At 37.8% G+C, this 26273-nt stretch overlaps 1 protein-coding gene across 1 annotated transcript in view; it reads left to right on the top strand.

Annotated features, from left to right (window-relative positions):
* Nucleotides 1–26273, top strand: part of UBE2G1 (ubiquitin conjugating enzyme E2 G1) — a 99382-nt gene that overhangs the window by 58564 nt on the left and 14545 nt on the right. The window contains exons 2-4 of the mRNA XM_081110640.1: nt 10346–10448; nt 21869–21966; nt 25158–25336. Coding sequence (XP_080966766.1) covers nt 10346–10448; nt 21869–21966; nt 25158–25336 — 380 coding nt within the window. The remainder of the gene's footprint in view (nt 1–10345; nt 10449–21868; nt 21967–25157; nt 25337–26273) is intronic.

Genomic DNA, 26273 nt, shown 5'->3' with positions numbered 1-26273 from the left:
AACCTAGCTACCAAACCTGACGACAGAACCTAACTGGAGATCCTAGATAGAACCAGGAGAGAGAACCCAACCATGCTGGTCAACTGAACGCTGCCTGAACCTGGCTGGAGAACCTAGCGAGGGAACATGGCTACAGAACCTGGCTGGGGAACCTAGTGAGAGAACCTAGGCAGAACTTGGCTAGAGATCCTGGCTAGGCTGCTGATCAACTGGACGCCGTCTCCGTGTCATTCCTTCTTCGCCGACTCCGTCCACACCTTTGGGGACCCCTGGACCTGCTGGGGTTGGACCCCAGCACTCTGGCCCACAGTATTTCTAGATTCACAGAATGCATATGTAACTCATTTAACAATCCTGTGACACTCCATGATTTACTGAGTTTTAAGAAGTATAACAGCCCTAGCCGGTTTGGCTCAGTGGATAGAGTGTTGGCCTTCAGTCTGAAGGGTCCAGGGTTTGATTCCTGTCAAAGGCACATGTCTCAGTTGCAGGCTCAATCTCCCTCCCTGTTTGGGAGACAACAAATCAATGTGTCTCTTTCATATCTATGTTTCTCTCTCTCTGTCTTTCTGCCTCCCTTCCACTTTCTCTAAAAATCAATGGAGAAATATCCTCGGGTGAGGATTAACAACAACAAAATATTATGTACAGCATGGCATTACCAGCACCCAAGAAGTCCTTTTTATTCCTCCTTTGAGATACTATTCTCATTCCCCTTTCCAAAAGAAAAGAGAAAAAAAAGATTTTGAATAATGTTGATTAGTTTTGCCTGTTTTAGAACTTTACAGTTTTGTTTATCATTCATGATTTGTGGGAAACAGAGCCCTTTGTAGGTCTTTCCAACTCTTAATTGTGCGTCCAGTTAGCATTCACAAAAGATGTTATCTTCATCTTTGTCACCTTTAAAACTTCTCTGCAATACCTTAGGAAATACAAGTAGAAAACCAAGCATAGGCACTTCTTGGTTCAAATATTTGCCTTAAGCAGGCTAGGTTTTTGTGTTTATAAGCTGTTTCCATTTTCTCCCCATGTGTTTGTACCCTTTGCATGTTTTCTCTTCTTTTGATTTACAAGAACTTTATTTGCATTAGGGATATTAGACTTTTACCACCTGTGTTGTAAATGTTCTCCCCATCCTGTCACTTGTGTTTAAATTTTATTGCTGTATTAAATTTAAAATATTTTGTGTAATCTGACTTGAGTTCTGTGCTCTGCTTTGGAAGGCCGCCTTTACCCAAAATTATGTAAAAAAAAAATGTCCTGTATTTTAGTTAAGTTTTATTTTTTTATATATGTGTAATCCATTGGGATTTGAATGTAGTGTGAGGTATCAGCATTTAAAAGCAGATAGGATATTTAAACATCCTTTTTGGCCTTTTCCATTAAAAACCTGCTTGAATTTCATCTACATTTGGCTACTATACTTTTCCACCCACAAACTTCTAGAAAAAGTTTCCACTCATATTTTTCTACTGTGCCTTCTTTTAGTCAACTCAGTGTTGCCTTTATGGTCTCTGCTTCATCATTACACTGAAACTATTTAGGCATAGGCCAGCCTTTGATCTTCTGTTTATTGAGCCCAAAGGACTGAATTTAGACCCCTCCTTCCTGAGCAGTATATATTTATCATTGTTGGTAACTTTCTCCTTGAAATGCATCTTCTTTGATACAGCTTTTTCCTGGTTTCCTTCCTATTTCTCAGTTTTATCCCCTAGGTCACTTTAGTAGCCTCTTCTTTTTTATCTCCCACATAGTGGTATTCTCTAGAATTCTTTCAGTTAGATCCTTTATGGTTTACTAGTAGCCCTGCGCACGAATCCATGCACCAGTAGGTTGCTGCCACCCTCCTGTAGCTCTCCGCCCACTGCCCTGCTCTCCTGTAGCTTCCCCTCTGCCCCCCCTCCCCTCATAGCTTGTTGCCCTGCCCTCTCCTGTAGCTCTCTGCCACCTTTTTGTAGCCAGTAGGTCGCTGCTCTCCATCCTCCCGCTGCCCTGCCCTCCTGCAGCTCCCCCCTCCCCCCCTCATAGCTTGCTGCTCTGCCCCCTTCTGTAGCTCTCCACAGCCTGCTTGTATCTTGCTGGCCCACCCTACAGCTAATCCGTGGTGATCTGGTAGTGATGCCCTTGGTCTTTACCCCTCAGGACATAATGGCTAATTAGCATATTCCTCTCTTATTATATAGGATACTTAATGTGCGTCCTTTGGTGATGTTTTCAATCTTATGACTTCAGTTATCAACAATGTTTTGATATAACCCCCAAATCTCTATCTCAAACTCAGACTTTATATATATTGATTTCAGAGAAGAAGGGAGAGGGAGAGATAGAAACATCAATGATGAAAGAGGATCATTGATGGCTGCCTCCTGCATGTCACCAGGGGGATCGAGCCCGCAACCCAGGCATGTGCCCTTGATTGGAATCGAACCTGTGATGCTCTTCAGTCCCCAGGCCGAAGCTCTGTCCACTGAGCCAAACGGGCTAGGGCTAACTCAGACTTTTTAAAAAAGAAATTTATATTTGTACTTACGCCCCATGGGCATTTAAAACCAAACTTATCATCATTTCTTCCCCCTCATCTCTCAAATCAGCACATCTTCATATATTTCTCACTTCAGAGAATGAACAGACTTATACCCAATTGCTCCGTATAGAAACCTGTTTGTCATTTTGAAAAATTGAGTTGGAGCCCTGACCAGTTTAGCTCAGTGGATAGAGCATCGGCCTACGGACTGAAGGGTCCCGGGTTCGATTCTAGTCAAGGGCATGTACCTTGGTTGAGGGCACATCCCCAGTAGTAGGTATGCAGGAGGCAGCTGATCAATGTTTCTATCTCATCGATGTTTCTAACTCTCTATCCCTCTCCCTTCCTCTTTGTAAAAAATCAATAAAATATATTAAAAAAATTGAGTTGGAATTCAAATAACATACACTTAGCCATTTAAAAAAATATTTTATTGAATTTATTGGTTAAGAAAATTATATAGGTTTCAGATGTATAAATCTACAATACCTCATCTGTATATTGTATAGTGTGTTCACCACCCAAGTCTCCTTCCATCACTGTTAACCCCCCATGGCCCTATATTACCTCCCTACACCCCCCCTTTTCCTCTGGTAATCACTATACTGTTGTCTGTGTCTGAATTTTTTTCCTTTGCTTAATCCCTTCACCTTTTCCCCCTAGCCATCCAGTCCCCTTTCTCTCTGACAGCTGTCCGTTTGTTCTCTGTATCTGTGAATCTATTTCTATTTTGTTTATTAAAATCTTAAAAATTTGAAGGGGCCCAGCCGGCATGGTTCAGTGGTTGAGTACCAACCTATGAACCAGGAGGTCATGGTTCGATTCCAGTCAGGGCATGTGCCAGGGTTGCAGGCTTGATCCCCAGAAGGGGGCATGAGGCAGCCAATCAATGATTTTCTCTGATTATTGATGTTTCTACCTCTCTCTCCCTCTCCCTTCCTCTCTGAAATCAATAAAAAAATAGATGTTTTTTTAAAATGAAGAAAAGAAATTTGAGGGGAAGTAAAAGTGGTTAATAGTTAAAATGGTCCTGCACATTTTCTCAGCCACTCTGTTCTTAACAAATTTAATTAAAGCCAGACCTTCAGAATCAACTTTACTGATTTTCTTCCCAGCAACCTGGTTTATTAATGCTCTTGTGTCCTTGTCACTCATATATATCGTGTCTGGAATGTAGGTTGGAATGAACCACAGTTCCAGAACTTTTTGATGGTATACCTTTTTATGATTTTAAATATATTTTATTTGTATCTTTACAATTTTTTAACATGAAAAAGCCAATGGATATTTGATAGGAAATATCTTCCTAATGTCTTGTTTGTTAATTGCTCTTATAATAAGTAAAAATTTAGTAGACATCACCAAGATTCTGATTATTTAAATGGAGATAAAGTAGATATAATCAGACTTGATCTAATGATAAAAATAGTACTTTTCTTTTACTTTAAAAAATATTCTGGTATATCTTAGGCTCCATGAGGTAAGAAGAGTTTACAGAGAATATATGCAAAGTAAATCACTTACATCTGGACAATTAGACAACTTCAACACAAGAAACTCAATGTGAGAGTATTTTTCTGCTCATTTCATGAATTATACACTTTCAGAAAATAGTTAGAAATAAAATTCCTTTAAGATTTATAGCTACATTAGCTACTGAGTACCAAAGTCTTTGCTGTAAATGCTTTATAAACACGACCAAATTTATCCTTATAAAAGCCCTGGAAGGTAGATATCATCCCATTATATAGGTAAAGAAAATAAGCCTCAGAAAGTTTTAATAACCTTGCTCAAGATCACTTTGACACCTAAAATCAAAGTAGCCAGTGACTGAGGTCTGAACTTAGCCCCATTTGACTTGAGACCCTTGGTCATCATCATCATCGTCATCTGATTTTAGTGACTTTGCCCAAAGGTTAAAGGCAAACCAATCATCGATTAACCTTGAACACTGCTCAGTATCTCTCCCCGGACTCTTGATTTTTTTCTTTTGTTTTTACTTCAATAGCACCTATAATACTTTAGAAATCCCTATCTATTTAAAGACAAAGTTAAGCATTATAAAAGGTGTTTTGTCTACATGTATACTACATGAGAGAGAAAGAAATATGCCTTTCCAGTATAATCAGTCAATGATAGTGCTGGGCATTAAAATTTTTAAATTCTCCTTATCTCATTATTTACAGAATTGCTACTTTTTTTTATGAGGCTACTTTTCATATTTGAATCCAAGATAAGTGATGTGGTGATTTGATATAATTTTCTTTCATTACTCCAAGTTTTTTTGTTTTGTTTTGTTAATCCTCACTGGCAGATATTTTTTCCATTGATTTTTAGAGAGAGTGAAAGGGGGAGGGACTGGGAGAGGAAGAGGGGAGAGAGAAGGAGGGAGAGAAACATTGATGTAAAAGAGACACATTGATTGGTTGCCTTTCACATGCAGGGGCAGGGATTGAACCTGTGATCCTTCTGTGCCCAGGCAGACACTTTTAACATTGAGCCACACTGGCCATGGTGCCCTCAGTCTTTGATTTAAGAATTATAGCCTTGCTTTGAAAACCAGGTGTTTTTCAGTGACTCATTAAAATGATCATGAACTTGATTCCACTTCTTTCTGTAGTACTACAGTAGGTCCTCTGGTTACGTCAGAGATCCGTTCCTAGGGTGCTATCCTGATTTTCGCTGTAAGTTGGAACCCACCTACATACGTACCTATGTCACTCACATGGAGCACACACACAGCAGTAATGAAGTGAAACAGTAAAAAAAAACTTAAAAGAAAGTTAACAATTACTGACCTTTACTTGTGGTAAATAAATAATAAAAAACATAAAGCACATATGTACATACGTTGAAATGACGGAACTTTTTTTTAATAAATATTGTAAATGGGAGATGGCGACGTAACCACGTACGTTGAGTCCTACGTACCCGAGGACTCTCTGTACTCATGTGCTTCAACCTTTTTAAAGAACATCATAAGAGTTTAATGATGCTAATATTAACAAGCATATAAATTGTATAATAATCCTAAATAACTTATATAAACTAATACATTGATGCTCACTTTACAGAAACATAAATCAATAAAGCCTGCAAAAGATTGGAATTCCAAAAAGCAAAACCTTCTCCTACATTTCACAAATGAAAAATTAAAGGATGGGGAAGGTGAGAAAAGTATTGCCCCATATCCAATATGTAAGAACTGTTATCTGTCCAAGAAAATGATGGGTTATTTCTCCCCTAATGGTCAATTTTACTGAAAGTTTGTCCCTTCAGTATATGTGGTCCTTAAAAAGACCTGAAACTACTTTTCAGGTTAGTTAAGCATCAGAAAACCTAGAGCAGCCCTGCTGAGTGCATCATTATCTGCCATTGCAGAGTGAGAGTTACAATTTTATAACTCAGTGATGCAGGGTCTTAACCTTTGCAATGACTTTATTGGCATCTAGTTATTACTAAACGTTTACTAGAGTCATAACTTTGACCATTGGCAATTTGCTCTTGGCAAAAGAAATCTTTGTTTCCAACAGCTTTCTGGAGCTGGTTAAAACACACATACATGCACCCTTATTTATAACACACACACACACACACACACACACACACGATGAGTACTTATACATATGAAATAAGGTCTCCTTAACTCAAGTTATATGAGTGCAATGTATCCTTCTTTCAATTTTATTCCCTTTTGCTGTTCATCCAGTTATGACACCAGCCTGGCATATCAGCTACATCACTGAATGTTCACTGTGGCACAAATGCAGAATACAAAACTGATAAGAGAAATGTAGATTTTAATTAAAGGACAGAAAGTGAAGCTTTTCCAATTGCTAATAGAAATGTTAAGATTCTTTACTTAGCTATTTTCATTGAATTTATTTCTTCCTACTGTGAAATTTAATTTAAAATGTAAAGGAATTTTATTGCTAAGAAAGGCTTTATCGAAATTGCTTGCAAAATACCTTTCTTAACTTCCTATAGGCACATTTCAATGTGTCACAAATTTTTAAAAATGAGGGAAAAATACAACGAACACTACAAGTATAAGCATATGTTTCCATTTGAGGAGAGGGTAGGCAAAATTAGGTTATTCTGAGTCATCCAAAGGACGATTGAACTCATTTATTAATGCAGTTCAATAACATTTAGTTATGTGATTAGTAATTGAAAGTATTTATGCCATACCATATAACTCAAAAGCACTTCTCTCTTTTTTTTAAAAAAAAATATATATTTTATTGATTTTTTACAGAGAGGAAGGGAGAGAGATAGTTAGAAACATCGATGAGAGAGAAACATCGATCAGCCGCCTCCTGCACACCTCCTACTGGGGATGTGCCCGCAACCCAGGTACATGCCCTTGACTGGAATCGAACCCGGGACCTTTCAGTCCGCAGGCCGACCTCTATCCACTGAGCGAAACCGGTTTCAGCAAAAGCACTTCTCTTAAATTTCTTGAAATGTCTTTATAGTAAAAATTGTTTTTACACAAAAATGGTGTGCATGCAGATATACTATACAGTAATACCAAGGTAACCTTGGTTCTTCAAGCAAAACAAAATTTTAATGTTCCATCTAAAAATATCTAAATCTTAAAAGACTTAAAAAGTTGGACTTAAAAACTAACAGAAAATAAAACCTTTATGTTAATGTGGAAAGCTCCTTAATATTCTCTGTAGGAATTGAGCCTAAGGGAGGCCAGGACAGTGTGACCATTGGCAACCAGAAGCACTTCATAAATTTCCAGAAAAAAAAGTGGGGGGTGGGGGTGCGGAGCTTAATCTGTAACACAAACTCAGAGGTGTTTACTGATTCATTTAGCCATTTTAAAGTATATATTTCAGTGGTGTTTAGTGTATTCACAAAGTGCAACCACTATTTAGTTTCGAAACTTTTTCATCCTCCTATAACATCCCCTCCCCCAATACCTACATATTAAGTAATCACATCCCATTACCCCCTCGCCCATCCATTGGTAACCTCTATTCTGCTTTCTGTTTCTGTGGATTTGCCTTTTCTGGATATATCAAAGGAGTCATACAATATGTGACCTTAGTGTCTGCTTTCTTTCACTTAGCCTGATTTTTTTGAGATTCTTTTAAGTTGTAACATGTATCAGAACTTCATTTTTATGGCTGATAATGTTCTATTATGTGAATATGCCATAATTTGTTTATTCATTTGTTGATAGATATTTGGATTGTTTCCACCTTTTTACTATTATAAGCAATGCTGCTATATAAACATTTGTGTGCAACTTCCTGTTTGAACAGATGTTTCCATTTCTCTTGGGTATATATCTAGGAGTGGAATTGCTGTGTTACATTGAAACTCTATCTTTAACTTTTTGAGGAATTGTGTGTGATTTTTAACTTATTATTTTAACCCCCCACAATCACGAAGCTTGGTTGGTTATTCTGTCTTCTAAATATTCCTGTTTTTCATCATTATTCCTTTACCATATACTAAAGGTACACTTTCCAGGATTACTTTACTAGCTTCTTTTTTGTTTTCTTTGTCATCACCATGGCCTTATTCTGTGTCATCTTTCACTTACTGAAAAGTTGGTTTTCAAAAATGTAAATCTTAAGAGGTTATCTCATTGTTTTAAAGACAAAACACAGAGAGGCTCATCATCGTAGTCCTCAGGATATAAAGTCTAAACTTACATTTCTTACAAAGGCTCTTTGCTGTCCAGTTCCTTCTGTGTGGTTTCAACTTAATGCATCCCCTTTGTTCTACATACTGATTCCCATATTTCAATTTTTGTATTTGTTCTAACTCTAGAAACTCTCTTACCCAAATCCTTTGTCTTATTTCAGATGTCTCCTCTCTTTTTTAGAAGCCCTTTCTGTCTCTTCATGATTATAATGTGCCCTTCTTTTGTGCTCTCCACATTTCTGTACTAATGTTGGAGAGTTTACACACATTGTGGAATCAGGAGCTGATAGTTAAGTGCCAGCTGATGTAGTGCAGACAACAAGTATAATTAATAGGAACTCTGAAGTCAAAAGAAGATTTTTTGGTAAATTACTTAAGGAAGGCCTCATGGAGGAAGGTATTACTTGAATTGGACTTTGAAGGAAGCATTCATGAAGGTATGGTAATGATCTGCAACTATAGGTAAATTAAACCTGTTGAATATCCATGGACCTATGAGGACTCATGGTAGAGGGCAAAAGCCATGTCAAACTCGCGGCATGTGAGTTTGAAGTGCTTGTACATTCTTCAACATTGCTTTTGTGTTACTTACATGAAACAAGCACTAGACACAATTCCTATGGAAGAAAAGCATGGTAAAAATGTGCAAAAGATTTTAAGAACTTACTGTGTATTTACAAAAGTGAGATGCAATGACATACTTTATGGGAAGTGTAAGAAAATTGTTAAGGGCTTTTTTTTTTTTTTTTTTAAACCATATATGCTCATTTCAGAGCTTATCCAACTACATTTATAAAACTCCACAAAACTTCAGACAGAAACTGCAGTAACTAGGTGATTTCTAGATAAATTATAGAATCTTCTACAAGACTCTTGTATAGTGTTGGATAAATGGTCTGTGTTTATCTAGAAAAAGATTGGAAATGAGATAACTCCATTTTGCAGTTGTCTGTGCTCTACCCTGTCTCTCAATTGACAGTAAAAGTGGGACTTTCAGCTCTTTGTGTAGTTAGCATTCAGTAAATGTTTGCATGCATAAACAAAATAAGATTAAAGTGTAATTCCCATGTTTCCATTTTCAGTATCTTTTTTATGTGTTACTAGAGGCCCAGTGCACAAAAATTTGTGCACTGGGGGGGGGGGTCGTCCCCCTCAGCCCGGCCTGCACCCATTTGCAGTCCAGGACCCTTTGGGGGATGTCCACTTGTTGACTTAGGCCCACTCCCCGAGGGATCAGGCCTAAGCTTGCAGTCAGACGTCCTTCTGGCAGCCAGGGAACCCTCCGGGGATGTCCGACTAAAGGCTTAGGCCCCCAAGGGAGCTGTGATGAGGAAGCTGGGGTGACAGAGGAGCCACGCTGTCCCGCCCCGCCGCCCTGGGTCAGGTCGCACATGGGATGCCCGGGCGGGCAGGTCGATCGCTGCTGCTCCGGGAATCTAACTGTGACCCCTCCAGATTCCTAGGTCGACGCTCAACCACTGAGCTGCACTGTCTGGACGGGGAATTATTCTTAAGCCACTCTTGTGTGCTGGAAGCTGTGGCCAGCAGAAGGATTAACACACACAAGCAGGGCACGTTTGAGCATCCACTGTAGGTGTATATTCCCCAGGATTACAGAGGAGTTAACAAAAAGATATGTAGATATTAGTATTAAGTGAAGGTTGGTTAAGCTCAGCAAATCCCAATGAAATGGTATTAGGCACTCTGTTAGTGTTAGGCACTCTGAAAGTGCATCCTATAGACCACAGCATAAGAATCGTCAGAAGTATTGGTTGAATAATTTCCCTCTGAAACAGAGTTTCTGGTGAATGGGCCTGGATATCTGCATTTTTACAAGTTCTCTACACCACTGTGTCTTTATACTATTGTAGAGCTACCTAGAATAAGAACCTAGTTGAAACCAGGGTAGAAGTTAGAGGGCAGTAGAAGATGATCTTCTGGGAAGTTTAGTTTACTTTTGCTCATTTGGCTCCTTATGTCATCAGAGTTGGAAATGTTTTGGTCATCAGGTAGCATTTTGCTAATGAATCCCGTTATATTTATTTAATAGTTTAAAATTAATAAAATGTATATTCAAGTTTTGTAATTCATCTGTTGGGTGAAATTTATGTGATTTAATTTTAAAGGTTTGATCAAATTTTTCTTTCTCCACAGAACTCAACAAAAATCCAGTGGAAGGTTTTTCAGCAGGTTTAATAGATGACAATGATCTCTACCGATGGGAAGTCCTTATTATTGGTCCTCCAGATACACTTTAGTAAGTACAATGAAACTGACATCAAAGTAGAGCTCTTTTAATTAATTGAAATGTAAACTATTTTGGCAAACTGAAATGAAATTATTTAAAAAGCAGATGAAATGGCTGTATTTAGTATTATTTGTATGGAATGATCTTTCTAGGGTTTTTGTATCCTGCTTGAAACTGTCTAAAACTTGTTGCTTTCTTAAATATATGAGTTTCAGAAATTCAGATATTCTTGCTCCCTGGGACAAATTTATTACAGAAAAGCTATCTTTAAGGTGAGGTTACATATAAATAATACAGTTTTTTACTTGTATTACAGAAATTGGATTGGTTTTGTCAAGATAGAAAAGAATATTCTTCATTGAAATGTTTCTCCTTCTTCCTTCCCTTGTGCTTACTGTGCCTTGCCTGAACATTATAATTTTAAAGATAAGGATTTATAAATTTTAACATTTTATCAGTTTAATGAAAGCATACTATTAATCTGGGAGATTTCATACAGAGCACAGTGTACACAAAAGTGTCTTGAGCAGGCTGGAAAGAACTTTCAAGAATATCAATTTCAGCGGTTCTCTAATTGGGTTCTCACAGAATACTGGCTAGAACCAAGGTGTTCTCGCTCTAAAATGAACTTACAGTCATCTTTTCCCAGTTTGTAAATGTGACTGTTACAGTTAATCATTTTTCATTAACCACTTACTAACTGATTTGTAAAGATGAACAACAGAATGTACTGCTATCAAAGAGCAATAGAAAAAGGGAGATGGAATTTCTTAAATATTTTATGTAATACATTTCTAGATTGGAAGGCCACAGTTTTATTTTCTGCCCCAAGTGTTTATAGACTAACTTAAACTTACTAATATTTAATGTTCTGTAAGAGAGGTCATGACTACCTTGTACCTGACTGGTACAAGTTCCATATTTTTTTAGAAGTTGAGGTATTGGAAGAAAATGCAGTGACCTTCTCACAGACAGACAACTGAGAGACAGTAGGGACAAATCTAGATCTGAGTCTCTTGGGGACTAACTACACGTTCTCACTCAGCCATGGTCCTTCCTTGATGGTACTAAGGCAAGGATTTGGATGCATCACACATTTTTTTCTGATGGTCAAGTAATGCCCTTTTATTTTATTTTATTTATTTATTTATTTAAAATATATTTTATTGAGTTTTTACAGAGAGGAAGGGAGAGGGATAGAGAGTTAGAAACATCGATCAGCTGCCTTCTGCACACACCCTAGTGGGGATGTGCCCGCAACCAAGGATACGTGCCCTTGACCAGAATCGAACCTGGGACCCTTCAGTCCACAGGCCGACGCTCTATCCCAGGGGTCCTCAAACTACGGCCCGCGGGCCACATGCAAATACAAATACTGTATTTGTTCCCGTTTTGTTTTTTTACTTCAAAATAAGATATGTGCAGTGTGCATAGGAATTTGTTCATAGTTTTTTTTTAAACTATAGTCTGGCCCTCCAACGGTCTGAGGGACAGTGAACTGGCCCCCTGTTTAAAAAGTTTGAGGACCCCTACTCTATCCACTGAGCCAAACCGGTTAGGGCAAGTAGTCTCATTTTAGGTATACTAAGATGGCAACCCCTTTTCACCTCACAAAATACATGATAGAAAAGAAAACTCAGCTACTTCTCTGTAGACTGGTATATGACATAGAGCATGGAACTATAGTGTGGATTTTTGGGGTTTTTTTGTCATACGTATTGTCAATCAAAGTTTTTGCTGGTATATTTCCCAGATGTATGTTTGCATTAGTAATTGTTGCAAATGAAAATAACTCAGTTTACAATAACCACCATGTTAGCTTGATAGATAACAGTGGCCATTGAAAACATCCTAGAAGTAGTCCGCCACAGTCTTGTTATTATTTGAAAGCTAATTTCTTTTTTTTCCTTCCTTTTTTTTAATCCTTACCCAAAGATATTTTTCCATTGATTTTTAGAGAGTGGAAGAGATGGGGAGAGACAGAGAAAGAGAAATAACAAAGAGAGGGACACATTGATTGGTTGCCTCCCCACACATGCCCTTGACTGGAATTGAACCTGGGATCCTTCAGTCCTTGGGCCAACGTTCTATCCATTGAGCCAAACCAGCAAGGGCTGAAAGCTAATTAACCAAATTTTATACACAAAACCATACATACAACCTGGTTTATGAGCTTGATGAAATTCAGGTCTTTTCTAGATTTTGCAATCAAAACACATTGCATGAATGTTTACACAGCAATATTTCAGTGATAGAATCTTGTTACTCTTACAGTTAATATGAATAATGAGAGAAATTCCTCTAAACTGATGTTGTCTATGTAGAACAGGGGTGGGGAACCTTTTTTCTACCAAGGGCCATTTGGATATTTATAACATAATTGCAGGCCATACAAAATTATCGACTTAAAAATTAGCCTGCTATATTCTGTCAAACATTTAACATAATGCCTTGGCAGGGCCTGACCAAATGATTTCTCCTGTCTTATATGGCCATCATGCTGGACTTCAACCCTGATATAGAGGCTTGGTTAGGCATCTAGACTTGAGCTCCATCTCTAAGGACCTCACAGATTTCTTATACTTTTTTCATGCAATTGTCTCTGAATATTTTTTTAATACTGTACTAGTTAATAGACCATTATTTTCATCAATACAAACCTATTTCTGGCCTTGAATATACATTTAAAAAGTGCTGGCTGTTTGATACGAAATGTGCATAGCAGAAGCATTTGTTGGTAGCTCCTTTGGAGTATGGACCTATGATGAGACAATTGACGGCCACTTCCACACTGTCCCATCCTGATGAGAGCACCAGCAACACCTGGGCTATATAAATTTGACCTCAGTGCCATGCGTATTTGAGCATCCTGTGAGTAATCAAGCCTTAATGCAGTTGACAGACATAATAATCATCCAAAATTACTTGGATCTGATTTCTTTTTATTAATGATTATTTTTAAAATTCATGTACTGGAAGTTATAAAGTTGTTTTTACTATCAAGCCCTCAAAAAAGAGGTTTATGATTTATTAAATTTATGCCATCACTTTTGGCAATGTCCTCCTTTGAATGGTTGCAAAAATAAAGCATTATACTGGCATTTACACTACTTAATTTATTTAGTTCTCCGATTTCTTTTGAGTACTCTTTACTCCAGATGGGAACATGACCTTGAATTAGTTAATAGTCACTGTTCCCAAAGAGGTTGTACTTTAGTTGACAAAACAGATCATTGCATAGTCATTTAATACACTTTAGTGATAGGTATGGTGCAGATAGGCATGGGGTATTATGATAAGTCATTGGAAACATGGCAGGTTTTGAATGTGCCAGGAACTTTTCCAAGAAGAAAAGATGTCTAAAATGGGAAATGAAGAGTTAGTAACTGTATTAGTTACTAGGCTTTTTGGCTACAAGTAACAGAAATCTGATTTTAACTGGCTTAGAATACTTTGAATATTTGTTGTCCCGACACAAAATGGTTACAGCAGTTTCGAACATTTGAGAATATCACCCAAGGAAATAAGAGAAGGTAGTTTCTTCAGCAGGCTCTGCTTCTTGTCTCATTTGTCAGAATTGAGTGGCCTACTCATTCTTTAACCAGTAACTGGCAATATGAATCAGATTGCCACATCTGGCTTAGATTAATTATTCTTGGATGGAAGAGATTTGGGACTGTCAGCAGCAAGGTAAGAATTAACTAGACAGATATTCAGGCAATAATAGTGAGTGGTAGGGGTAAGTTGACGGGAACTAGGGATTAAGCATTTCATAGGGAGAACTGTATACATAGAGCCTAGAAAAAAGGGATGGAATAAGGATATGGAAACAGTAAAATGATTATAAAGAATTTTAAGAAATGAGGTTGGGTAGGGAGTCGAAGGCTAGTTGAAATTTACAAATACTATTAAAGAGTTTGAATTTATCTTTTGTCCTAAGGACAAAGCCCAGCCATTGAGAAATTTTGCATCTGGAGGCACCAGTTAAATTTATATTAAAAAATGTGCATTGAATTACTAAGTATTATAATTTTGGGATTATGGGTTTTATTTTTCCTGCTACTTGTATTTCTGCAACAACAATGTTATTTTAAAATTTTGTCTATAACATAAGAATGTTATAGACAAATTTTGCGGAGTTTGAGGGGTTCTCGTGGCTGCCTGAAGTAGGGAGATCAGCAGTCTTTGTTTAGAGGTTAAAGAAAGAGCATATGTGTCTAGGGTAGGACAATGAGAAAGCAGAGGAAATTAGCCAGGAAAGGTATAAGGAGAGGAAAGGTTTTATAGAAGTAAGCTTTCTAAAATTCTACTATAAATCAAGAATCGAAAATCAGGTATTTAATAGTGTTTATTTACTTAACAGTAAGGAGATTATGGGTGTTCCTTTTTTTTTTTTTTTTTTTTAGAGGATTATGGAGTATTTGTAATATTTTGTTTCTTTTTATATATATATATATATATATATATATATATATATATATATATATATTTTATTGATTCTTTACAGAGAGGAAGGGAGAGGGATAGAGATCCAGAAACATCGATCAGCTGCCTCCTGCACACCTCCCACTGGGGATGTGCCCGCAACCAAGGCACATGCCCCTGACCGGAATCGAACCTGGGACCCCCCAGTCTGCAGGCCGACACTCTATCCACTGAGCCAAACCAGTTAGGGCAATGGGTGTTCTTTTAAAAAAATACATTTGTATTGATTTCAGAGAGGAAGGGAGGAGAGAGAGATAGAAACATCAGTGATGAGAGAATCATTGATTGGCTACCTCATGCACACCCTACACTGGGGACCAAGCCCGCAACCTGGGAATATGCCCTGACCAGGAATCGAACGGGCATTGTGTTCTTGTAGTTACTTCAGTGGAGTGAAGAGAGTAAGAGGGTAGAAATCATTCTGTTTGAGGAGTGATTTGGGAGTGAATACATAGACCTTGAGTATAAATAACTGCCAGGAAGAGAAATAGAGGCTGACAATGGGGGTCAGGGTGGCAAGGATATAGGGTTGAAAGTTAGTTAATGTGGGCTTAGATGGTACCTAGACCTACGTGATTAATTCTCCACTTAATGATTAGATAATTTATTCTATATAATAAAAGCCTAATATGCAAATTGTTCCCTCTGGTCGTTGGACCGGGAGTTTGACTGCTCGTTATGACGTGCGCTGACGACCAGGGGGCGACGTGGAACATGGCGGGTGTCAGCCATACACTGCAACCTCTCACCGGCTACCTGGGGGCGGGGATGACAGGGACGGAGATACAGTGCTACCCTCCCCTGGGACGTCAGGGCTTGTGCACTGGGGAAGCCCCCGCAATCAGGTGGCCCTGAGCACTGGGCGCCTGTGAGGACGCTGGGCCGCAGCCACTGGACTGCAGGGGCTGGTTAGGCTCCCCGTGGGTTCGCGCAGGAGCCAGTCTGCGAGGCCAGCTGGGAAAGAGTACGCTGCCCGCCTGGCTTCCGTGTGGCGCCACTGGGCCATCCAGAGGCCCACACTGCGCCCTGGCCTGTGATTTTTGGCCGCGCTTACTGCATCTCCGTGTGGGGACTCTGGCGCTGTGACTCAGGTGGAGGTGGGCATGCCGGGGTCCAGGGCTCAGGTGCTGCCCAGGGCCCAGAGGTCAGCTGTGACCTGCCCTTCCATGCCAGATGCTCGCGTTTCAATCGCCGGCCAGGTCTAGGGACTGCATCTGTGCATGAATTTTGTGCACCAGGCCTCTAATCTACACTAATAAAAGAGAAACATGCAAATTGGTGTCACTCCGCTATGCCCACCAGCCAATCAGATGAGTATGCAAATTAACCCAACAAAGATGGCAGTTAATTTGCATACGCAGGCGAGGAGCGAAGACTGATGACTCCGGCCAGACTGAAGACTGAAGAGGCTTGGCTCCTCCGCTGCGGCTGGACCAAAGGCCTGGGTCCCAGGTGCCGGAGGAAAACTGGTGCCGGCAGCCAGGGGAAGGAAGGCCTATTACACGAATTTTCGTGCAACGGGCTTCTAATGTAATAATAGAAGAATAGGTTACTAAAGTTTTTTAAAAGCTAGCATGATATTTCATGGTGGCAACATTAGCCTTCGTTTAGTCACTAGAGGGCAGTCCATACTCTTTACAATCTATGTAATGAACTGGTATACTTATGCATTACTTTATTTGAAACTGATAGTTGCCATGAGTATTAATTTAGCCATTATATTTATCTTTACACAGTCTTGAATCTATTACTTCTCTGTCTATTAATTTTTCTAGTGCTGTTAAGAATCAATTCTTGAGGCTGTCTTTATGAAAGAGATTCTGAAACTTGTGTGATAGATATACCTATTGTTTTTATACAACTGGTTATCAAGTAGTGGATAGCTATTCATATCCAGAGAAATGAAAAATTCAGGTAGAAATGGCAGTGGGTTTTTAAAGTCTCAGACACCCAGATAGCACTGTGTAAATATATGTTTAAATTTATATTGGTGAATGGTGAATGTACAACTTCTTTTTTATCTCTTACTCTCTTTTTCTTTCATCAGTAATGGCTACTCTGTTCACGTTGTATGCTGCTTTGTTTCTTACTACTGGCAATGAAAAATGAGAGAATCTTAAGATTATATGTATTTTGTAGTGTTGTTGTTTTTTTAAAATATATTTTATTGATTTCAGGGAGGAAGGGAGAGGGAAAGAGAGAAGCATCAATGATGAGAGAGATCAGCTGCCTCCAGCACACCCCCACTAGGGATCAAGCCTGCAACCCAGGCATGTGCCCTGACTGGGAATTGAACCGTGACCTCCTGGTTCATAGGTCAACACTCAACCACTGAGCCACACCACTGGGCTGTATTTTGTACTATTGCCTTACCTTGAGATGATATAGAAAATAAAGAATTAGGTAACCAAACTCTGATTAATATTCTTTTACAGTAACAAAATTTTTTTATACTTTTAAGACATACAGTCACAGCCATATGTTCTGTAATGAATTTTTGGAGGGAATGAACCTCATACACGTATTCCTCAGGAATTGACGGAGCACTGGCTATGCCATACCATTTATCATTCAGTGCTTAAGAACATGGGCTTTGGGAACTATCTTTGTTTAGTTCCCTGACTCTACCATTTTTATTAGTTGTATGATTGAACAATTACTTAAACATTGTCTTAGCAGTTTTATTTCTAGGGTCAAAGCCCTATGCCTAGGAAGTGTTTGGATTGTTCAGTGTTCTGTTGCTTGCAGTAGCAAAATGGAAGCAATCAAATGTCTTACAATTGTAATGGATAAACTGTGGAATGTGGCAGGTAAACTAAATGAACAAGAGACAAGTATCAAGATGAGTGTATATAAAAGAAAAATGTTGAGCAAAATTTTATATGACAGCATACAATTTATCATTTTATGATAGGGATTCCGAAGTACATATGGCAGAATGGTAGGGTCTGACAAAGCAGAATGATAGGATTTCTGATCCTTGTCAGATTTTTATAATTTAATTCAAAAACAGTAAGATAGGCGTAATAGAAGAAACTTGAACTAGGCCTAGGTTTCTCAACTTTTTCAAATTGGGAACTCATGGTTGCATACCTTAAAAAAAATTTTTTTTTTATTGATTTCAGAGGGAGGGAAAGAGATATACAAACGTCAATGGTGAGAGAGAATCATTTATCAGCTGCCTCCTGCACGTCTCCCACTGGGGATCAAGCCTTCAACCTGGGCATGTGCCCTGACTGGAATTGAACCTTGACCTACTGATTCATGGGTCAGTGCTCAACCACTGAGCCACACTGGCTGGACTGTACACTCTTTTTTAACATCATGCCAATAATATCTGTGATGAAGAGAATATGTAATAGAAGAGAAGATATTTTTAATTCATTGATGCTTTTCAATAAACTTCGAATTTGCTCATCACTGTAGCATCCCTGTATAGTTGAAAAACAGTGAACATGTGACATGTTAATACTTATTTTACAATGTTTTGGATCCTGTAGGTCTTTTGAGTTCCTCTTTGCTAATTTAGCTGTTAACTAGAAGTTTGTACCCACAAATGGGGACTACTGAGCAAGACTTAAACACACACACACACACACACACACACACACAAAATGATAAAGGAAGTGTTAAGGAATCCACCTATAGGAGAAAAACTATAAGGAATAGCATGGTTGGTACAGTATGGGTGAGGGCATTGCAGACAGAGTAAAAAAAAAATCTGCGCTTTAAATGTTCTAGGATAATCCTGTTAATTAGATTTGATTGAAAATAATGAGACTAGGTAATTTTTTATGACAGGAATTCCAGTCAGCTAATATAAAGCTTTTAAGGGGATCTAACCAATCAAAATTTAAGGAAAAGCTAACTGAATATTGAGGATTAGCCTCATCAGTAGAATAAAGTGCTTGGGCTTTGTGGCAACGATTCTTGGCTATTTTCTGTAATTATGGCTTTCAAACCGTTTGTGTTTTTTTTTGTTTTGTTTTGTTTTTTTACACCACAACCCATAATCAGGAATAATTTACATCGTGACCCAATGTATGCTTAGGTGTATACATCTTTTTTTTTTTTTTTAAATATATTTTATTGATTTTTTACAGCGAGGAAGGGAGAGAGATAGAGAGCTAGAAACATCGATGAGAGAGAAACATCGATCAGCTGCCTCTTGCACATCCCCCACTGGGGAAGTGCCCGCAACCCAGGTACATGCCCCTGACCGGAATTGAACCTGGGACCTTTCAGTCCGCAGGCCGATGCTCTATCCACCGAGCCAAACCGGTTTCGGCAGGTGTATACATCTTAATGAATAGAAGCATGTGTGTAGATCATATAACTGAAACAAATTACTTGTGATAAGCACCTTTGTTTTCTATTCTAATTTTATTTATTTAAGAAGAAAACTGGTTAGTTACTTAATTGATTTATAGCCCCAGCTTGAGAAACTAGTTAATATAATTCTGTTCTAAGACCAGTTTTGGCACTATCTTTTACAATTGGGGTAATACAGGCTGAGAAAATAGTCTTATCTCTTTATCAGTGTAATGCATTCTTCACAGCAGATACTCTACTCTCAATTTTCCTCATCTTCAGGTTTTTTTTCCCCTTCAGTACATAATCTTACAAATTATGAAAGTTAAGGCCAGTAAGGCAGGCATAAAATTTGTGATTTTTCTTCCTTTCTGCCTCTGGATATCTATTTGTACTGCACTCAGTCTGGTTTTCTTCCTGTACAGAAGGAAAAGCTTTTTTTTTGTTTTGTTGTTAGGTCCTTATTTTCTTTCTTATTTTACTTTTTTATTTACCCTTTTTTTAGTCTTTCTACCACTTACTTTAAAAAAAAATTGGCTTCCGCCCCTCTCTTTTAAAGCCTTTCATTTGTATTATTTCTCATCTTCTTTTTAAAAAATCATTACTAGGAATATTTTTTCCATTGATTTTTAGAGAGAGTGAAAGTTGGGGTGGGGGCGGGGGAAAGAGAGACACTGATGTGAGAGAAACACACATCAATTGGTTACTTCTCACATGTGGGATTGAACCTGCAACCCAGGAATGTGCCCTTGACCTGGAATGGAACCCTCGACCCTTTGGTTCTTGGGCTGACACTCTAACCACTGAGCAACGCCATCCAGGGCAAGTTACCATCTTCTTTAACTGTTAAATCAAATTATCCTGTTTGTTATGCTTGTGCTTTACCACTTTATTCTTACTTTCTGCCTTGGCAGTCTTTTCCTATTGCTTTTACCAAAATTGTATTATTAAGGTTACTTTTTATGCTTGGAGTCCAGTGAGTGGCATTTGCTAAGTGTTTAGGACTACTTGGTATTAATGATCTCCCTCTCTTTTATTACCCTCTCCCCAATTTTGCTTTTATGATCAGAGAAAGGCAATAAAAATGAATACTTGCTGTGGTTAAAAAGTGAAGCTCTACTGAAATGTGCAAAACAGAAAGTAAAAGATTCATAATCCTGTGCTCCAGAGTTAACCATTGTTAATGTATTTATGTCATGTTTCATGTAAACATACCCGTGTTTTTTATATTTTAAAGATAGATGGGTTTATCCAGTAGATATTTATGTTTCTTTTTTAAATTTAATAATAGATTTCTCATATTATTCCAGTACTTATTACTGATTTTTTTTTTTTTTTTGTATTTTCCTCTGTCACTAGAATGGTAAGTGCCATGAAACCAGTGCTAATGTCTTGCTCTGTTATATCCTTTTACATAGACTAGTGTCTGGCACAAGTAGATAACCAATGTATATTTGTTCAGTGAATGAAAACCATTTAATGAGCTGAGAATTCTATTTCTCACTGATGTAAAACAAACACAATCACATAATGGTATGTACATTGAACAGTAAAAAAAATCTGATATGCAAATTGCTGTTGCAGCAAATTGGTCAATGTAATAAAGGGACATGGTGGCTTGTTTAAAATTGGGTAGTCAAATCTTTCTTAAGAGGTAACATTTAAGCTGAGTTCTGAATGACAAGGAGAAACTGGTATTTCAAAGAGAAGAGACAGGTGGTAGGTACCAAGGCCACAATGCAGGACTTAGTCATTTTTGCCCCATAAGGTTGACTTCATCTCATTTTTTATTGTTAACATATAAAACTCATTTTATTGTTCTGACAATTCTTCAAGAATATTTCTTAAGTAAATATCAGTGCTCTGGAACTGCACTAATACAGCAGTCACTGGTCAAATGTGGCTATTAATATTAAATAAAATGTAAAATTCAGTTCCTTTGTTTCACTAGCCATACTTCAAGTGGCAGGTGACTACCATATTGGATCACACAAATATAGAACATCTCCAATGTGTAGAATGTTCTATTGCACAAGACTCCTTTGGAAAGTCACTAGAATATAAATTACTTGAGCGACTGTATGCTTTGTTCATTACTATGCTCCGAGTGTCTGACACATCATTTGTTAAATGATGAGATAAATAAGTGGATGAATGAATAGAAGGTCAACACATTTCTTCCCAGACAAGGAACAACAAAATGTGCATAAAGTCTGAGCTGAGAAAGAGCTTACTGTGTTTGAAAAAAGGAAAGGAAACGGGCTAGAACAAAGAGTGATGATTTGAGATCAACATAGAAATTTGGCAACTTGACCCTAAGGCAATGTTAAACCTTCTAAATTTTGTTTTAAGTGCAGTGGGAAGTAATAGGAAGTTTTGTAGCTCAGCAGTAGTGCAATCTGATTTGGATGTCTTTTTTGAGATATTTACTAGTTTTTTGAGAGTTTAAGAAGATGGTGTAGGTATGACAGTTTTTAAACCTGGTTATTTATAAAGTAAACTGCTTGAAATCCAGATTATTCATTTATTTATGCTGTCAACACCAGCACCCTTGTTTTTATGTTTGTTTTAATAATTGTTTACTTATAAGCAGGAACTTATTGGCAAGGACTTGTTTATGTTTTGCTTTCCAGTGAAGGTGGTGTTTTTAAGGCTCATCTCACTTTCCCAAAAGATTATCCCCTCCGGCCTCCTAAAATGAAATTCATTACAGAAATCTGGCATCCAAATGGTAAGTTTATCTATTTGTGCTTTTACATTTACAAATATGATGGCCCGTCACTGAAGTTTTCAAGTTCAGTAAGAAAGATACAGTTCTCAATGAAATTGCTTTGGTATTTTTGTACTAAGTTCATTGTATTTGTTATGCACATGGCCATGCGTTAGATTCTTTGGGTGAGAAGGAGCAACAGAGATCATATGGAAAAAATGGTTTTTTTACTTAGTTTTCAGCTCCTTTGAGTCTCATGATGTTCCAAACTAGAGGCAAGTTTGGTGGGTGATACGATGATATTCAGCATTAATAGAACTCTTAAAATTGAAGAGATAATTTCCAAGGCATTAGGTGACTCATTGGTTATTCCAAAAAGCACAAAAGTAATTAAACCTGGATTGTGTAGTTACTTTTTCTCTTCTTAGCTCTTAGACTTTTTAAACTATATTCTTAGTTATAAAACAGGGCATGTCCTACCTATTTCATAAAACAACTGAGGGCTTCAAATGAGGTGAAATAGTGTACGTTTTAACCTTTGGAAAGCATCCCAGTACTGCTGTTTGTGTAATGAAGACATTGACTTTTTTACCCAAAGATCTGCTACCATTTAAAATCCAGCTTGTGAAAAAATAAATAAATAAAATCCACCTTGTGAACCAAAGGTTAGGATAGATAAGTTATGTTTATTATACACAGTTTCCTTGAACTTTTGGCCTTGTTTTGTATGAGCTTGCAAGGATTTGTTTTCTAATTATGTTGACTTATCAGTATTTTGTAATCAGCTGTCTTTTTATTTATTTATTTTCTTTTTTCTTTTTTAAATATATTTTATTGATTTTTTTACAGAGAGGAAGGGAGAGGGATAGAGAGTTAGAAACATCGATGAGTAAGAAACATCGATCAGCTGCCTCTTGCACACTCCCCACTGGGGATGTGCCTGCAACCAAGGTACATGCCCTCGACCGGAATTGAACCTGGGACCCTTCAGTCTGCAGGCCGATGTTCTTTCTACTGAGCCAAACCGGTCAGGGCATCAGCTGTCTTTTTAGACTACTACACTAATCTGCCTTTTGTTTCTCCTAGTCAAGGTTCTTTCAGTTGCAAGGAAGAAAAACCCTTATTAATTAGTTTCAACAAAATCTGTGGGAGAGTATGGATTATAGAATAAATTAAGGCATTATTGCATGGATAGGGAGTATATATTAGAACCTAGTGGCTTGCAAAACAAATGGGTCTTCTGAGAGACTAGAGCTGGCAAATTGAAAACTATTGGGAACCAAGGGGACTACCATACTTCATAGCATCTGAGATAGCAGTGGTTACAAAAGGCATATAATTACTTTTGTTTAGAAGGGAGAAAAATATCTAAAATTTATTTGTGGGAAAATGCATTAACAATAGTCCTACATGAAGTATGGATGCATGAATTAATGAGATTCACCTCTTGTTTCTTTGAAATTTCTTTCATCTCTTCCTGGGCTTTTGGCAGGGTTTCTTATGCTTCACTTGAATTATTCAATGTGCAATATCAGTCTGTTTGCACCTATTTCTGAAGATATGACTAAGCTTCTCACTGTTGGCTACACCAGATTAGCTATAGAATTCTAGGCAGAGCCTCTTTGAGCCTTATTTTCTCTATCTGTGAGAATTAAACGAGAGCACATGTGTACACAGTAAGTGGCACTTCTTTTCTGTTAAGAGGAAACATAGCAGTGGCCTAGGTAATTTAAGAGGAAAGCTGAGGGAACAAGTGTTTTCGTGTGTGTGTGTGTGTGTGTGTGTGTGTGTGTTTCTTCAAGTTGAAAAGACTTTTTTTTAACCACAGTGCCCTTATTTAAAAAAAAAAATATTTTTATTGATTTCAGAGAGTAAGAGAGAGGGAGAGAAAGATAGAAACATAAATGATGAGAGAGAATCATTGATAGGTTGTCTTCTGCAGGCCCCCTACTGGGGAGTGAAATAATTAAAACTTAAGAAAGGATACCTGAGGAGGTGAGGGGCAATGATGGCAAGTACAGGAAGAATTAGACAAGGAAAGAGTGAAAAGTCATTTTGAAATAGGAATGAGAGGAAAAGCGAGCATCTGAGTATCTGTTAGGCACTGGAGATATAAAGATGATTAATGCAGTATGGTCTCTTTCTATAAGGAAATTATGGTCTATATAAGGCAAAGGTGGACATGTAGACTTAATGGTGAAACTGAAGGATGATAGTGATATGTAGTTATAAAGGTGTATTGGTGGCATAGAAGAGGAAGTTAGAGAATATGAGTTTTTATTTTGTTTATTTTTTTATATATGTTTTTAAATATTTTTATTTCAGAGAGGAAGGGAGAGGGAGAGAGAGATAGAAACATCACTGATGAGAGAGAATCATTGATTGGCTGCTTCCTGCACACCCCCCACAAGGGATCCAGCCTGAAACCCGGGCATGTGCCCTTGACTGGAATTGAACCCAGGACTCTTCAGTCCGCAGACCGAGGCTCTATCTACTGAGCCAAACCAGCTAGGGCTATTTTATATTTTAGTCTTTATTGTTGAAGGTTACATATGTCCCCTTTTTTCTCCCATTGACCCCTTATAGCCTGCCCTCACCATAGGCCTCAATTACCCTATTGTCTGTGCCCATGGGTTATGCATATATATGCATATAAGTTCTTTGGTTGATCGCTTCCCACACCCCGTCAACCCCCAACCTTCCCTCTGAGATTTGACTGTCTGTTCCATGCTTCTGTGTCTCTGGATCTGTTTTGTTCATTAGATTCTACATATAAGTGAGATTGTGTGATAATTATCTTTCTCTGACTGGCTTATTTCTCTTAGCATAATACTCTCCAGGTCCCTCCATGCTGTCTCAAAAAGTAAGAGATCCTTCTTTTTTACGGCTGCATAATATTCCAGGACCTGCTGTATTTACTACATGTAAATGCTAGGCAACATCTAGCTACATGCTAGGTATCTTGAAGTTTTGCTCAGATGTACAAGATAACTTACATTCAATTGGGTTTTTCAGATGAATCCTAGTTAGTAAAGTCCATGGTCTTCTTAGAAGGTTAACAGGTTCCATTTTGGAAATTAACTTCTGTATATTCATTGTTTTATACAGGTTCTGTGGAAATTAGGACTCGATCTATAATAGATATCTTTTGTATAACCAAGTTATTTCAAATATGTATTTTAAACAGGACTGTTTTTTCTCTAATTTTGCAGTTGATAAAAATGGTGATGTATGCATTTCTATTCTTCATGAGCCTGGTGAAGATAAATATGGTTATGAAAAACCAGAGGAACGTTGGCTTCCCATTCACACCGTGGAAACCATCATGATTAGTGTTATTTCTATGCTGGCAGATCCTAATGGAGACTCACCTGCTAATGTTGATGCTGCGGTAAGGTGGTCATATGCACATATCCCCTCCCCTTTAATGAAACTCAGAAATATAGTATCTTTATATATCTCTCTGTGTGTGTGTGTGTGTGTGTGTGTGTGTATGTATGTATCTGTTTATATCCATTTTACAAAAATAAATTACAGATACAACTCAGCTTCACCCCTAAATACTTGAACCTGGATCTTCAAAGAATAAGGACACCATCTTACATGTCATACCTAGGAAAATTTAATATCAAGTTCATATTATTATTCCTGAGTTTTTTGTATTTTCTTTTAAATATGTCTTTATTGATTTCAGAGAGAGGAAGGGAGAGGGAGAGAGAGATAGAAACATCAACCAATAAGAGAAAATCATTGATAGGCTGCCTCTTGCACATGCCCTACTGGGAATTGAGGCCACAACCTAGGTATGTGCCCTGACTGGGACTCGAACCATGACCTCCTGGTTGATGGGTTGATGCTCAACCTCTAAACCTCATCAGTTGGGCTTTTTTTGTCTTTAGTATGTTTTTGTTGATTTCAGATTTACAACAAAGCTGGCATTAGTTAATCATTCCTATATCCTTCACCTAGATTTACCAGTAGTGGAGATTTTACTTTTTTTTTTTTGCCAAATTGTTTGAGAATACTTTACAGATATCCTAACTCTTCATACTTGAATACTTCAGCATATATCTCCTAAGAACAAGGGTATCTTTCCATATAAGCATAGTACGAGTCTATCGTTGATACAGTACTATTATTGAATATACATATACAGCCCATACTCAGATTTCTTCAATATTGTTCTTATAGCTTCCTTTTTTTGGTTATTAAAAATCCAGAATCTAGGATCCCACTTATTATTATTTTTAAAAATGTATATTTTTATTGATTTCAGAGAGGAAGGGAGAGAGAGGTAGAAACATCAATGATGAGAGAGAATCATTGAT

The sequence above is a fragment of the Myotis nattereri genome (assembly GCF_964212035.1).
Source record: "Myotis nattereri genome assembly, chromosome: 16".
In the NCBI taxonomy this organism is placed as follows: Eukaryota; Metazoa; Chordata; class Mammalia; order Chiroptera; family Vespertilionidae; genus Myotis; species Myotis nattereri.
Note: the sequence above shows the minus strand (reverse complement) of the source record. Positions and strands in the feature narration are given on the sequence as shown.